Genomic DNA, 14,537 nt, shown 5'->3' with positions numbered 1-14,537 from the left:
TGGGCGCCCGGGTGGCTCAGTCGGTTGAGCGTCCGACTCTTGATTTTGGCTCAGGTCGTGATCTCGCGGTTCGTGAGGTCAGGCCCCGTGTGGGGCTCCAGCAGCACAGAGCCAGCTTGGGATCCTTTCTCTCCCTCTGTCTGCCCCTTCCCCACTTGCACTCTGTCTCTCTCAAAAGAAAAAGAAAACTAAAGAGGGGCACCTGGGTGGCTCAGTCGGCTGAGCGTCCAACTTTGGCTTGCGGTCCGTGAGTTCAAGCCCCGCGTCGGGCTCTGTACTGACAGCTCAGAGTCTGGAACCTGCTTCGGATTCTGTGTCTCCCCCTTTCTCTGCCCCTCCCCTGCTCATGCTCTGTCTCTCTCTCAAAAATAAACGTTATAAAATTTTTTTTAAAGTTTATTTCTCTTTAAGAGAGAGAGCACGAGTTGGGGAGGGGGCAGAGAGAGAGGGAGACACAAACCGAAGCAGGTTCCAGACTCTGACCTGTCGGCACAGGGCCTGTTGCGGGGCTCAAACCCACACACCGCGAGATCGTGATCTGAGCTGAAGTTGGGTGCGTAACTGATTGAGCCCCGCACGCGCCCCAAGGCACTCCTATTTTAAATGTACAGTTTAATGCACTTTGACAGATACACGTGTTTATGTTTCCACCACCACAGTGAGATAGAGAACGTTTTCATCGGTCCAGAAAGCTCCCTTGGTGGGTTTTTAAATTTTGTGTTTATTACACATAACAAAATTTGGCATCTTCACCATTTTTAAGTGCACAGTTCAGAGGCATTAAAAGCACATTCACACTGCTGCACGGCCTCCGCCACCGTCCACCTCAGGACTCTCGTCACCTTTAAAGCGGACACTGTCTCTCCTAAACGTGAACTCCCCCCCCCCCCCCGGCAACCCCATTATTCCGTGCGGCTCTGACCCCTCGGATAAGCGGGATCTGACGTCCTCTGAGCAGATCCCATGGTTGTTCGTGCTGGACTGGCCTGTCTCAGCATCGTGTCGTCAGGGTCCATCCATGTTGCTGCACGTGTCAGAACTGCCTGCCTTTTTAGGGCTGGTTGCACAAATGGACCACATTCTGTGTGTCCATACATCTGCTGATGGGCACCGGGCCGTTTGTCGGCTGCTGTGAATACTCGTGTGCAAGTATTTGTGAAACACTGCTCTCGGTTTGGGGGAGTACGTATCCAGAAGTGGGATCGCGGTATCCTGTGCTAATTCCGTGTTCCATCTCCCGAGGAGCCTCTGTCCCGTCCTCTACGGTGGCTGCACCTTTTCCTTTTCCCCCCAGCAGTGTGCGGGGGTCCTGGTTTCTCTACATGCTCCCCGGCACCAGGTGTTCCCTGGTTGTCATAGCGGATGGCCTCGTGCCCTCCGGTGTCACCGCCCGGCCACACCCACCAACAGCAGCCGGTGGGAGTGTGGCCCAGGGCCTCTGCGCACGCTGGAGAGGCAGTGGTCCTGCAGCCAGGGGGCACGCGGGTTGGGGCGATGGCTGAAGACCTCAAGGTTTCCTTTTGGGCTGATGAAAATGTCCTAAGCCTCACCGAGGGGACAGTGCTGTGAATACACTAAAACCGCTGAATTGTCACCTTTGACAGGTAAATTGTATGGCACGTGAGTTTTAGCTCAGTGAAGCTGTTTTTATTTTAATTTTTAACTCTGAAATCGAGACTCGAGATGAGATCAAGAGGCGGACATTTAACCAACTGAGCCACCCAGACGCGCCACCAGTGAAGCTTTTTTTGAAAAAAGGCAACTAGTGGGGTGCCTGGCTGGCTTGGTTGAAAGAGCATGCGACTCTTGGTGATCTCGGGGTTGTGAATTCGAGTCCCACGTTGGGTGTAGAGATTACTTAAAAATAAAATCGTTAGGGGCGCCTGGGCAGCTCAGTCAGTTAAGCATCTGACTTGATTTCGGCTCGGGTCACGACCTCACGGTTCGGGAGTTTGAGCCCCACGTCAGGCTCTGTGCTGAATCCTGTTTGGGATTCTTTCTCTCTCCCCTCCCCCACTCGCTCTCTCAAAATAAATAAATCCGTGATTTAAAAAAATAAAATCTTAAAAAAAATCAAGTAGCAAAAAAAGGTCTAGTCAGGGCAGTCTTTTTTTTTTTTTTTTAATTTTTTTTTAGCGTTTATTTATTTTTGAGACAGAGACAAAGCATGAACGGGGGAGGGTCAGAGAGAGGGAGACACAGAATCCGAAACAGGCTCCAGGCTCTGAGCTGTCAGCACAGAGCCCGACGCGGGGCTCGAACTCACGGACCGCGAGATCATGACCTGGGCCGAAGTCAGCCGCTTAACCGACTGAGCCACCCAGGCGCCCCTAGTCAGGGCAGTCTTAATGGAGCTCCTTCCCATGAGCCGTGGCAAAGTTCTCCACACAGGGCCACGTCCTCACCCCAATATCCTGCAACCCTGCGTGCATGTGGGTGTCTCCCCAGGAGGAGAAGCTCATAGGTGGGGTCCATCAGAAACCACTTGGAGTGGAATGCTCCTCCCTGGACAGCCGATACCTCGTCACAGCCATGGTCCCCAGACCTGTGACTTGGGCCACACTGTGACCGCATTTTGTCCCGCGGCCCATTCGGTCCCAGGCTCTGCTCCCTCCTCCAGGCCCAGGCCCGGCGGAGTCATCGGGTTCCTGGGTCTAACACTGCCAAGAGACACCCAAGTCCCAGGTCCCAGCCCCCCACTGGCAGGGCCACCCTGAGCCCCCACATCTCTGCTGAGCAGGGCGTCCTTGGTTCACAGGCTGAGTGACCTGTGTGCTCACTTGCTCAAAGCTGGGCCTGGGCATACTCGCCCTCCTATGTGGAGGCTGTGGGCACAGGAGGACACATTCTTCCCAGCCCTCGCAGGCACAAAACCTGCCCAGACTTGTTTCCTGGGGGCAGGGGTAAGAGCCTAGTTCACCCCAGGCCCTCAGTCCCCTCTAGTTTCTGATCCTCCTCTCTGTCTTCCAGGCATCTGTGGGCTCCGAGAAGCTCTTTGCCCCAGCAGCCGATAAAGGTAAGCACGTTCCTTAGCTTCACCTCCTGGCCTCTAGGAAGGGACAGGACACACTCTTGAAGTCATCATTGGAGGGGGCAGTGGGCCCCTCAGGGCAAGAGAGTGGGCTCCAGGTTAGGCGCTATTGTGGGTCGGATTCTGGGGATGCCTGAGGCAGGAGTTAGGTGCTATGATTTACAGCCCCCCAGCGAAAGCCACAAGGAAAGCAGAAGTCAGGATCAGGGCCAGCACTGGAAGAGTGGTTCCCAAAGTGGGGTTCCTGCCCTTTCCCCGGGACTGTTAGTAGTGCACGTTCCCCCTCCCCCAGGCTCATGGGGTCAGGTGTTCTGGGGACAACTGGCAGGTCATGGTTTGGGCCCTGCTGAGGCACCCCTGCCACAGTGTAGGCTGGCCACCAGCGCCACCACTGCATACGTGACTCACACTGACATGAAGTGACTAGATTCCCTGCACAGCAGCCCTTCCTCTGCCCGGTAGCCCCCATGCGGGTGGCACAGGTGCACAGCATTTCATGGTGCCCCAAAGCTGTCCTGGGCAGCACTGCTCCGGAGAGTGAACGCCCCAGCATCCAGCCATTCAAGGCCAGGAGGGGCCTTTGTAATCCAGCCTGCCAGTACCAGCTGTGGCCCAGGGGGGATCACTGGACCCAGCGCGGAGAGGGGGCCCTTTTGCTTGCAAGACTGCCTCCAGATGTGACTGCACAGGACGGGCTTCACGGCACATGCAGACGGGCGTCCTCAGCAACAGGTCCCATGCAGCAGGGCACAGCCTCCACATGCTTTCAAGTGGAGAAGGCTCGTCCTCGAATCGGCGCATTTCAGCCAAGCATCCAGGGTCGGGGATGCCAGACAGGTCCAGGGAGAGAAAGGCACTCTGCTGGCATTTCACACGGGGGGTAACACAGAACCGTCTCCTTTTCAACAAACGATCACAAACTGGGCGGCTCAAGACGGACAGACACTTACCCTCTCAACAGGTTTGGAGACCAGAAGTCTGAGGTGAAGGTGTTGGCAAGGCCACACTCTGAAAACTCTGAGGTTCCTTCCTGCCTCTTCGACTTCTGGGGGTCTCTGGGCTTGTGGCCGTATCCCTCCCACCTCCCTGGCTGCCACCTCCTTTTCTCTTACAAGGGCACTCATCCCTGGATTTAGAGCCCACCCCATTCCAGACTGATGTCATCTCAGAATTCTTAGCTTGGTGACATCTGCAAAGACCCTTTTTCCAAATTCAGTCACATCAACAGGTAGTAGGGATTACAGCTTGGACACAGCTTTTTGGCACAGTTCAGCCCACTGCCAGGTCCCTCACTGCTGCAGGCAGAGCTCAGGAAACCAGTCGAGGCCTTGAGGGGCCTCGGCAGGTGCACACCAGGGGTGATCAAGAGTCGCTCATGCTTTCCCAGCGAGGGGAGAGGCTCCAGGAGGGCCGGAGGGTTGGGGCCACCAGTCTGCATGGCCCACGCCTGCCTCTTCGGTGGCTGCTCTCACCGTGCCAGGGGCCGGCCCCCGCAGGCTGTTGTGCGTGGGCAGAGGCCGTGCCGTGACCCGTGGGGCTGAAGCCGGCAGTGCTCCCTCCCCCTTCTCATGGCAGTGCTAGCGGCGGTGGCCTTCCCCTGGTTCTGCCCCTGAGCAAACAGATGAGGTGGTGGCTCCGGAGGGAGATGTCACTGTAGAGGACGCAGGAGGAGCCGTTTCCTGCTGCCGCCTGTTTCTGCCGGGGAAGAGACTTCCCAGCAGTTCCGGCAGAGTCCTCGGGTCTTGCTGCTGGCCTGGGTCCCACAGCCATGTGGCTGCAGGGGGGATGGGCCCCTGGAGGACGTGAGGTCCGCCAGCAGCCCAAACAGGGTGACCACACTCAGCGACCTGATTTCCACTCCTGGGAAACTGGGCTGCCATCCCCTCGAGGCAAAGCCTCCTCTGGCCTGGACACATGCCCTCTGCCTAGCCTGCTTAGGGTGTTTCTTAACCTACCGGGCCCCCGGGGCATGTAACCTGAGACACTGCCTGGAAAGGAGGGTTTGGAGTGAGTAGGCGGCAGTTCAAGGTCATGAGCACACCTGAGCACAAGCGCTGGGTTCCCAGGGAGCGGACTCAGGTGGACCTGCCCGGGTTGGTGTTGTGGGACGGGGGTTGTGGGGGGGTGGGGGGGTTCAGCAGCTTCCTCCCCCCAGGTCATGGGCCTAGAGAGGGCTCAGGCTATGGGTCACCCGGGTGGTTCCAGAAAAAAGGCCACTAGCATGCGTGTTGCTCGTCGCAAGGGCAACAAGTGAAGGTGCAGCCGAGGCGGGAAGCACATGTTCGGGGCCGGAGCTCTGCTGGGGTCGATCCTGTGCTGCCCTTCGTCTCCCTTCCGTGAAGTGGGGTCGTGAGGGCCGCGCAGGGATTGCTGCGGGCCCTCTGCGCGGGCAGCCCTCCTCCTCCCCAGCTCCGCAGCCGCAGCCCCAGCCCCGCGCGCTGGGGCGAGGGCAGGACCTCGCCGCGTGGGCCCAACTCACTCCGCCCTCTCTCCCGCAGGCCCGGCGCTGGGCGAGGAGGCCGAGGCCAAGGCCGGGGCGCCGCCCAAGGTCTCAGGCCTGGAGCGCAGCCGGGAGCTGAGCGCGGAGCCGCCGCCCTTCCTGCCTGCCGTGCGCAGCCCCGCACCCCCCGCCTGCCCCGCGCCGGACGCCCCGGCCAGCCCGCCGGTCAAGAAGGAAGCCCCCGCCCTGCCCCGCCTCACCCCGCAGCCGCCGCCAGCGCCCCCGCAGCCCCGCGCCCCGCTCCCGACGCACGTGCCTCTGCCCCTGGGCGCCTTCGCGGGCCCCGGGCAGGCCGCGCACAACGGCCTGCACAGCCTCAGGTGGGCGGGGGCGGGCCGGGGGGCGGGGCCGCGCGGCCCCCGCGCGCAGCCACTGAGCCCTCGTCCCCGCAGCAGGAGCAGCAGCGCCAGCAGCAGCGCCAGCCTCGGGCTCGCGAAGCACGCGTCCCTGTCGCCTCTCGGGCCGGGCCCCCACCTGTCTACCTCACACTTGGCGCTCCGCTCGCAGGCCCAGCACCAGCACCACGCGGCGGCCATGTTCGCCGCCCCCCCGACACTGCCCCCGCCCCCGGCGCTGCCGGCCAACAGCCTGGTCATCCCAGGACACCCTGCCGGTAGGTGCTGGCTGGGGCCGGGGGTCGCTGTCCCCCTCCACTCTGATCCTGGTCTCTGGGCAGGTGGGGAGGCCTCGCCCCGGGGAACGGGTGCCGTCTCCTGAGGCCCCACCCCGCACCTGCTGAAGGACCCCATGGACAGATGGCAGGGCTCTGGGCCCCCCAGGCTGCCTTTCCCAAGGGGGCCCCACCGCCCAGTACAGACGCGGCGTCCTGCCTGCACCTGCGTCGTGCACGCGGCCACACCGGAGCCCCCGGCTCCGCCCCGAGCCCTGGCCAGGCCCGGTCAAGGGGAGGGGCGCCTGGAGCTGCTCCACTGCCAATAGAGACTTCCGGGACCTGCGCGTCCTGGAGTAGGAGGGTCTCCAGGTGAACCGCGGCCGTCTGGCCTCTCTCTCCCCGTTTGGTTCCGGCAGGGCGCCCCTTCAAGGCCGAACCTTGGGTCATTGAAGACTTCTTTTCCCATGGGTCTTGTTTCCAAGTTCTTTTTATGATTCTGAGCGGCCCAACTCAGGTCTGGGGCAGCTCCGTGCCCTGGAATGGGACCAGGATGCTGGGCTGGGGGATGGGGGTGGGGGCGGCGGGGCAGGGCTCCCCTGTGGCCGGCTCTGGGCCCCCCCCCCCCCGGCGGCTCACGGTGTTCTTTCTTGCCTTTAGATGCCAGCCTGTTGATCTCATTCAGCCAGCCAATCATGTATTGCCAGCCTCATTCGGGGATTCTGATTGGTACTTGGTCACAGGCACCTCTCTTACCTCCACCCTGGGGCCCGCACCTAGCGAGCGGCCACCACGGCTTGGCCTGCCGAAACCGGGAGTGCCAGGTGACTATCCGCCTCGCCCCGCCGGGAGCCCGCGGCCGACGTGCCTCTCCGTCTCTCTCTCTTTTTCTCTTGTAGATCACGAGCTGCTCAGGCAAGAGCTGAACGCGCGTTTTCTGGTCCAGAGCGCTGAGCGGCCCGGCGCCCCCCTGGGCCCGGGGGCTCTGCTGCGGGCGGAGTTCCACCAGCACCAACACACACACCAGCACACACACCAGCACCAACACACATTTGCCCCCTTCCCCGCGGGGCTGCCCCCGACGCCGCTCCTGCAGCCCGCCGCACCCCCGCCGGTGCGTAGGCCCCCCTCCCCCCGCGCGCGCGGGCGGGCGGGCGGGCGGGGGCGGCCCGGGCGGCGGGACACACAGCAGGCACACGCAGACGCTCTCCGCACGCACGCAGGCCGACGCCGGCCCTTGCCGTCCATCCCTCCCTCTGGCCCCTCCCTCTGGGTGACGTCATGTCATGAGGTTCCCTGTCCTGGGCTTGGGCGGGTGCCCCACATCCACACAGGTGACGTGGCCTTGGGGCCAGTTGTGCCCACACAGGGTCTGCAAGTCTCAGTTTGCAGCAGGTCCAGAGACTGAGGGCTGAGGGGCCGGGGAACCAGGATGCCCTCCCGTGGGGCCTGGGGCTTCCTCTCTTGAGCCAGCTGCTGTGTGGGGCAGAGTCTACCCCCACCAGGCTTTGCTGGGGGCCTGGGGGCGTCTCACTGCTTGACCACTGGCCCTGCCCCCCCCCCCCTCCCCGACCCCCGTCATGGCTGCAGCACCTCCTGGGCTTCAGGAATAGATTCAGACTGTCCAGACCGGCCAGTTTGCAACTCCCACAGTGGGACCATTAGAACAGGGGCCCCTTACTTAGATCCACCCAGTTTGAGAAGCTGAGCCCAAGAGGCCAGTTCAAGGCCGTTGGAGATGCCCTCAGGGAGACAGCTGGCCGCAGACTACCAGCTGCAGGAGGCAGGACAGGCCACTGCCTGGCCAACGGGGGCGCGGGTGCTGGGCCCCGTGGAGGGTGTGGGCAGGCTCGGGAGGCCTCACGTCCACCTCTTTCCCTTCCAGTTTGACAAATACGCGCCCAAGCTGGACAGCCCCTACTTCCGACATTCCAACGTGAGTGTCCTTCGTGGTCACTGCCCTGGTCCGTGGGCTGGAGGGGGCGGGTGAAGGGGGGAGCCACGCCTACCCAGAGGCCTTGTCAGGGCACCTTCTGCCGCGTGCAGGGGGCGGGCCCCCGGAATGCTCCCGTCTTTCTCTTGCAGTTTTTCCCATCCTTCTCTTCTGCCATCCCCGGACTGCCCACCCTGCTCCCACACCCAGGCCCCTTTGGGTCCCTACAGGGTGCTTTTCAGCCCAAGGTACCAGCTGCTCCTGGGGTGGGACAGGGTTCAGGGCGCAGCGGGAGGCCCCGCCACGCGGTCCCATGCTGCGATCCTGGTGTGGGGGTGAGCCAGCGTTCCGGGTGGGATGCATCTGTGCAGCCCCGCGGCGGGACCCCCGGTCTAGACGGCAGCAGGGTGGGGGGGAGACGGCGGGAGCCATGCTTCACGCGTGCTTACTCCTCAGCTGGGCATGCTCAAGGTCAGGGTGAGGAGGACCGGGGCAGAGGTGAGGTCGTGTGGGGTGGCCGCTACGGGGCTGTCTGTGCCGCAGGAGGCCCCGTGCAGGACTGGGCTTGCTTCTCTGACCCTCCCTGAAGCCGGGCTGTTTCAGCCCCCCAACCCAGGCATGGCTGTGTCGGGATGCCCTTCCCACCTTTGCAGAAGCCCTTGGGCTGAGGATGTAGGAACCCAGGCTTCCCCTTGTGGGGTGGGGGCGGGGGGGCAGTGTGGAAGATGGACTTGGGCACCCGGGGTCTGCAGCTGTCTCACACCCCGTTCTCTCCCTTCAGACTTCAAACCCAATCGAGGTAACGGGTCGAGCCAGTGCTGTTCACACCCTCCTCCAGAAAGCCCCCGGGGTAGGTGCGACAGTGCCCGACCCTCCCTGCGGTCACCCCAGCCGGCCCGGTGCCCCTCGCTGGGGGAGGGGGTGGGTGCTGTGGGGCATGTCCGTCCCCCACCGCCAGCCCTGGGACCCGGCCACCCCCAGAGCCTGGACCTAAGTCTTTGTTCTCTCTCAACGGTAGGTGTCTGACCCGTACCGGACAGCAGTCAGGGTGAGTGTGTGGCACACGTCTGCGTGGACGTGCACGCCTCCTTGGGAGGAAGGGGCCTCAGGGAGGCTCGCAGCTGGGGAGGATCCTGGGTTCCGCCTGCATGGCCACAGGGGTGCCTGTGCCGGCAGGACTCTGGGGGTGGGGGGGGGGCAGGGTGAAGAGGTCCCCGCTGTGCAGCTGAGTGTGTGGCCCGCCCCGTCACAGAAACCCGGCAAGTGGTGTGCCATGCACGTGCAGATCGCCTGGCAGATCTATCGCCATCAGCAGAAGATGAAGGTGAGCGCCAGCTGCCCCTGCTGCCGACGGGCAGAGCACCAGGGCGTCCCTGATGCGCCCTTGTCTGGCTGGGGACCACGCAGGAGGACCCCAGGCTGCGGTTAGGGAGGGGTGGGTGGTGCCAGCTGGGGGACCCGCCCCCCACCCAGACCGGGGCGGGGGGGTGGCGGCAGGGCAGCCAAGGGCCTCGCCCCATCCCCACCCCGCCTCCACACATCTCTGGTCACACACGCCACCTCCATGCACGGCTTTCAAATACCATCACGTCCCGGAGGCTACGAGAAGTCGGCAGGGGCTTGCCACCAGACGCGGGTGCTGCCCTCCGCAGGTGTCCTGGCGTCACCCTGGGGGCGGGGAAGGGGCGGGGAAGGGGCGGGGCGACCTCCACACGCAGCAGCACTGTGGGGGTGTCCCCGCCTGGGCTGGGGTTCCCTCCCCCGTCACACCGAGCGTGCCCCCGCTGCCCCGATGGGGAGCCGGAGGCTGGCAGGGCCGCAGGGGCTGCGGGACCACAGCGGAACCAGGAAGCGCTCACCCGGCCCCCGTGCCTGGTGTGGCCTTCAGCGCCGAGGCGCGGGCTTTCTCGGTTTGTTTAACTTAGACAAATTTAAGTGTTACTAGTGATGCCAAATTCAGTCACAGGGGAGCTTTTAAGCATATTTAAAACAACGTAGGTACGTTTCAGCTCAGCCTTGCAAAATCTTAACCCAGGTAAAGTATTTCCAACGAAAAGGCAACATCCAAATCGAGATCTGCTTTAGCGTAAAACACACAGCTTCCAAAGAGCAGTTCACGAAACACCTCCTGCGCCCGGCACGCGTTGTCACGGCCGCGCTCCGTGCTGAGTCACGAGGCCTCACTGGGACCAGTGCCCAGGTAGCGTCACACGCTTGGTGGTGGTCAGGGGCCGACCGGGCCACAGGCCCAGCGCATGCTCTGTCCTTTTCAGCAGGTGCAGCTGGAGCCCCACAAGCTGGAGGTGGGCGCCAAGCTGGACTTGTCCAGCAGACCCCCCGCCCCGGGCGTGTTTGCCGGATTGCAGTACCCGCAGGAGCTGGCCCGGCCCCTCTTCTCCGGCTCGGGTAAGGCGCCCCGTCCAGAGCACGAGGAAAGGGGGTGTCCGGCGGGCAGGGGCGCTTTTGCCTATTCCCTCTGGCCGGTCTCGGAGCAGGACCCCTCTAGACGCTTCGGCAGCGTTTGTTTTCCTCACGCTGAAAGTCTGCCCCACCCTGCCGTCCGGCGGCCCCTGCCGCTTGCCCAGGCTCTCTCCCTCGTCCCTGCTGAGGCCAGGAGGGCCAGGGGTCCTCCCGGCACCCAGGCTGCCCCTCCCCCAGCCCCGCCTCCCTCTCAGGAAGGGCTACGCCTTCCTCAGAACGGCAGGACCCTGCCCCGAGAATTCTCGCGTCCGCCCCACACTGGCCTGCTGTGCTGGGGCCCCAGGAGCACCCCTAGGTTCGAGGGTCACGAGGAGCCCTTCCGCCTCAGTGGAGGTCACCCCCACAGCTAGCACGTGTCACAGGGGAGGGACGCAGCATGTGGGCGAAGGGGAGAGGCATGTGGGGCGAGATCAGCGGAAGCCAGGCGCAGGGCTCGCTGTCCTGTGGGGTCCCGGGACAACACGTGCTTCACGGGGGAGCCCACGGACCCAGAGCCCAGGGTGTTTGTGGGCCCCTTGGCCCGCACACACCCAAACCACACTCCCAGGAGGGCAATGCTCCGTGTGAACAAGTGTCTGCACGAGTGAGCGAGGTTCAGGAGGGACTCCTGTCCGAGAAAGGAGAGAAACCTCCCTCCTGGGACCCGAGCTCCCGGCCTCACGAGCAGGCCTTTCCCAGGTCGGCTGCCTCGGCCCAGGGTGTGTGCGCTCCCGCGCGGTTCTCGTGCCTCCTCAGGGACGGGCAGCCGGTCCAGAGAGCCCGCCCTGAACACCCTCCTCCACCCCCCCCACCCACCCCCAGTCTTCACGCAGGCCCACCTCCACCCGCAGCCAGGTCGCACGGACACGCGTGGACAGTGAGGGGGGGCCCGTCAGCAGGCTGGGTGGACGGGCGCGGCAGGGTCCCCCGGGCTGGCCGCACAAGCACGGTGGCTCGTCTCGGCCCCTGGGTCCAACGCACTGGCGTTCTGCGGACCCCGTCTGGGCTTCAGTCCCTGGAGCCCCCGGGACGCGAGCTGGGCGTGCTCAGGAGCCTGGGCTCCCCATTGGGCCCCGCAGCCCTGCTGTGCGGTCCACAGGCCCAGGACACGCCCCCCACAAGGGGCGCCGCCCGAGGCTATGGCTGGGGATTCCCTCTCTGTCTCTGCCCTCCCCCCGCCCCCCGCCAAACAGCATGAGCTGGAAGCCTGCCCGTTGACTTGGTGGCCTTTTCTCGCTGCCTGTGCTCTTTCCAGGCGACGGTTCACCCCCACGCTGGTGTTCGTCTTCGTTAGCCCTGGGCCAGCCACTTCTCGTTTCCTGATTTCCTGTTTGATTTCTTTGGCCCGGGGGTCATTCAGGACTGGGTTTAGCTTTCTGGTGGGCGAGCTCCGTGCCTGCGGCAGCCCAGCAAAAACATAAACACTCCCCTGTGGGGGTCTCCCAAGACGGGGGACGCCGGAGAGACCGGTGGCCTCATCACTGGTCTTCGACAGAAACCCACCCTCGAGAAAGAGGCCGTGTGTCCCACCCTAGCGGCAAGGCCGGGGCCCGCGCCCCACTTGCTGCCCTTGGGGTGGGGTCAGGGGGTCTCAGGAGAGCCAGGGCAGGGCCACGGATGAGTGGCAGAGCAGACACCTGTGGGCTGTGGCGGGGGACCCCACGGGAGGGGCTGCTGTCTTCAGCCGTGACACCGGCCGCTGTGCACCAGGACGCTTGCGTGGCTACGATGACACATTAGCTTCTAGTTGGAGGTTCCCGTCTGCGTTTTCAGGGGCAGCCTTGAAGGCTCTCTGTGCCCCTTTCCCCAGGGGCTCCACCGCCACCTGCCCCCTTCGGCGTGCTTCCGGTGGGAGGTGTGGACATCCCCAGAGGAAGCTGGGGTGGCCCCGGTACATCAGGCTTCCACCACCCCGCCCCACAGGTGCGGCCCACCCCACCACCAACCCATTCGGACCCTCGGCCCATCCCGGCAGCTTCCTGACCTCTGGTCACCTGACAGGTAGGTGCTCTCGGGTCCCTGAAGTCGGCCTGGGTCTTTGCAGACCTCAGGGCTGGGGCAGGGGATGTCGGTGGGTGGGGAGGCGACCCTCAGATCGTATAGGTAGCAGTTGCTGGAGTCACAGCACAGGCCCTGGTGCACGTGAGTCACATGGGAGCTCTGGCATGAGCCACGCAGAAGCCTGAGCCCCGCTGTCCCCGCAGACCCGTTCGGCAGGTCAGGCACCTTCGGGGGCCTGGGGAGCCTGGGCAGCAACGCCTTCGGAGGCCTGGGGAGCCACGCACTGAGTGAGTGACCCCCGTGCTTGCTTCCCATTCACTTGCGTGCACGCCGGAGCTCCTCGTGGGTTTGGGCCACACCCTGACCCCTGGCTGACTGGTCCCCTCTGGCTGTCCCCCTGGGGTACACCTTCAGCACGTGGGAATGGAGTGCTTCCCCACCCCCCCCAGCAGCCCTGAGGTTCCACGGGGTGCCCTGGGCAGGGATGGGGCTCCTTGGGCAGAGGTGCAGTGCTATCCCGGCCTCATACCCCGCCCCCCTCCAGCTCAGGGCAGCGGCATCTTCGCCCCCAAGGAGAGCTCCGCACTGCACGGCCTGCCCAGCCCCCACGAGGCCTGGAACCGGCTGCACCGGGCGCCTCCCTCCTTCCCCACACCGCCCCCATGGCCTAAGCCTGTGGACCCCGATCGGGTCTCAGCCCTGACCAACCACGACCGGGAGCCAGACAAGGGCAGGGAGGAGCGGGAGCGGTGAGTGGCACCCAGCCGGCTCCTGTGGCCTCCTGCCGGCTTTGCAGGGCTCTGCCCTGATGACCCCCCTCGCTGCACCCTCAGGGCTGGGCAAGGCCAGGGGAGAGCCCCAGATGGGGCAGGATGTGGGCAGGGGCCGTCCAGAGGGGTGAGGGTCCACCCCTGGAAGGAGCAGCCGGGACACTTGGCTTGTTGACCACAGTAGGCTCTCTGCAGGGAGCTCGGCTTAGCAGGGCCACGGAACCACCTGCATCTTCCAGGTGGGGGCCAGGTCTGGGAGGAGCACCCATGGGGGAATCCTCTGGCCGGGAGGATGCCCCTGGGCAGCAGGACTAGGCTGGGGTCCTAGTCCAGAGTCAGCAGCAGAGTCTGGAATCTGAGGGTTTTTGAGCTGTGGTCGGCTGGCCGAGGGAACAAGACCAGAGAAGCGTCCCCAGCCATGACCTCTTCCCTGTCCCCGGACTCGGCCTCGTGAAGGAGAACTAGGGTCAGCCATGGCCAAGACGGGACTCCAGGGTCCTACCCTTCCAGTGACTTTGGTTGGGCCCGACTTCCTCACTGAGGGTCTACCTGCGGGCCTAGCGGCCTGGGTATGTGGGAAGAGCTCTGCAAAGCTGGCTTCCCGGCAGTTTATCGAAGGGAGGGAGGCGTGGGCTGTTGGGGGTCCTTCGTGAGGGTGTGGGTTTGTTACCATGTGTTGACAGGGTGCTAAAGGGACCTCCCACCCCCACACACTCACCCCGAGGGATCTTGAGGTCCTAGAGGGTGGGAACTTGGGAGCAAACAGCTTGAAAGCGCCTCCTGGGCGGAGCCTGAGTGAGGTGTCTGTCTCCTCACTCCCAGGGACCTCCTGGAGAAGACGCGCCTGCTGAGCCGGGCCTCGCCCGCAGCTCCGGCGGGCTACCCGGTCAGCAGCTTCCTGCTCCGCGGCCAGGGCGAGCCGTGCCGGCCCGGGGTCCCTGCCGAGCGCGAGGCCGAGCCCCGCGTCAAGGAGAGCCGCTCACCGGCCAGGGAGGACGGCGCCAAGCCGGCCGCGCGCCCGCCGTCTCCCTACAGCAAGGCGGCCCTGGGCGACAGCCTGCGCCTGGCCGGCCTCCTGGGCCGAGAGCCGGGGAAGCCGCCCGAGGCGCCGGCCGAGCGGCCCCAGGGCGACGTGAAAGTCAAGGAGGAACGCAGGGAAGACGGCGACGCGCCCGAGCCCCCCGGGGCCGGCCCGCACCCCGCGCCCGAGCGCGCGCGCGCCGCCCCCGCAC

The 14,537-nt window shown here is 64.4% G+C and overlaps 1 protein-coding gene across 1 annotated transcript in view; it reads left to right on the top strand.

The window, feature by feature from the left end:
* Nucleotides 1-1,494: 1,494 nt before the first annotated feature.
* The window catches only part of LOC121022729 (fibrosin-1-like protein), an 81,187-nt gene continuing 68,144 nt past the window's right edge, over nt 1,495-14,537 (top strand). Inside the window, exons 1-17 of the mRNA XM_040464146.1 lie at nt 1,495-1,560; nt 2,971-3,016; nt 4,739-4,838; nt 5,530-5,851; nt 5,927-6,144; nt 6,802-6,965; nt 7,041-7,255; nt 8,027-8,077; nt 8,227-8,322; nt 8,856-8,924; nt 9,093-9,122; nt 9,327-9,398; nt 10,348-10,480; nt 12,458-12,535; nt 12,739-12,822; nt 13,080-13,284; nt 14,128-14,533. Of these exons, the coding sequence (XP_040320080.1) occupies nt 1,495-1,560; nt 2,971-3,016; nt 4,739-4,838; nt 5,530-5,851; nt 5,927-6,144; nt 6,802-6,965; nt 7,041-7,255; nt 8,027-8,077; nt 8,227-8,322; nt 8,856-8,924; nt 9,093-9,122; nt 9,327-9,398; nt 10,348-10,480; nt 12,458-12,535; nt 12,739-12,822; nt 13,080-13,284; nt 14,128-14,533 (2,355 nt within the window). The remainder of the gene's footprint in view (nt 1,561-2,970; nt 3,017-4,738; nt 4,839-5,529; nt 5,852-5,926; nt 6,145-6,801; nt 6,966-7,040; nt 7,256-8,026; nt 8,078-8,226; nt 8,323-8,855; nt 8,925-9,092; nt 9,123-9,326; nt 9,399-10,347; nt 10,481-12,457; nt 12,536-12,738; nt 12,823-13,079; nt 13,285-14,127; nt 14,534-14,537) is intronic.

Source organism: Herpailurus yagouaroundi, unplaced genomic scaffold, assembly GCF_014898765.1.
Source record: "Herpailurus yagouaroundi ecotype Mexico unplaced genomic scaffold, PumYag 437, whole genome shotgun sequence".
Lineage (NCBI taxonomy): Eukaryota > Metazoa > Chordata > Mammalia > Carnivora > Felidae > Herpailurus > Herpailurus yagouaroundi.
The sequence above is the reverse complement of the archived record's forward strand: the minus strand, read 5'-3'. Positions and strand labels throughout refer to the sequence as shown.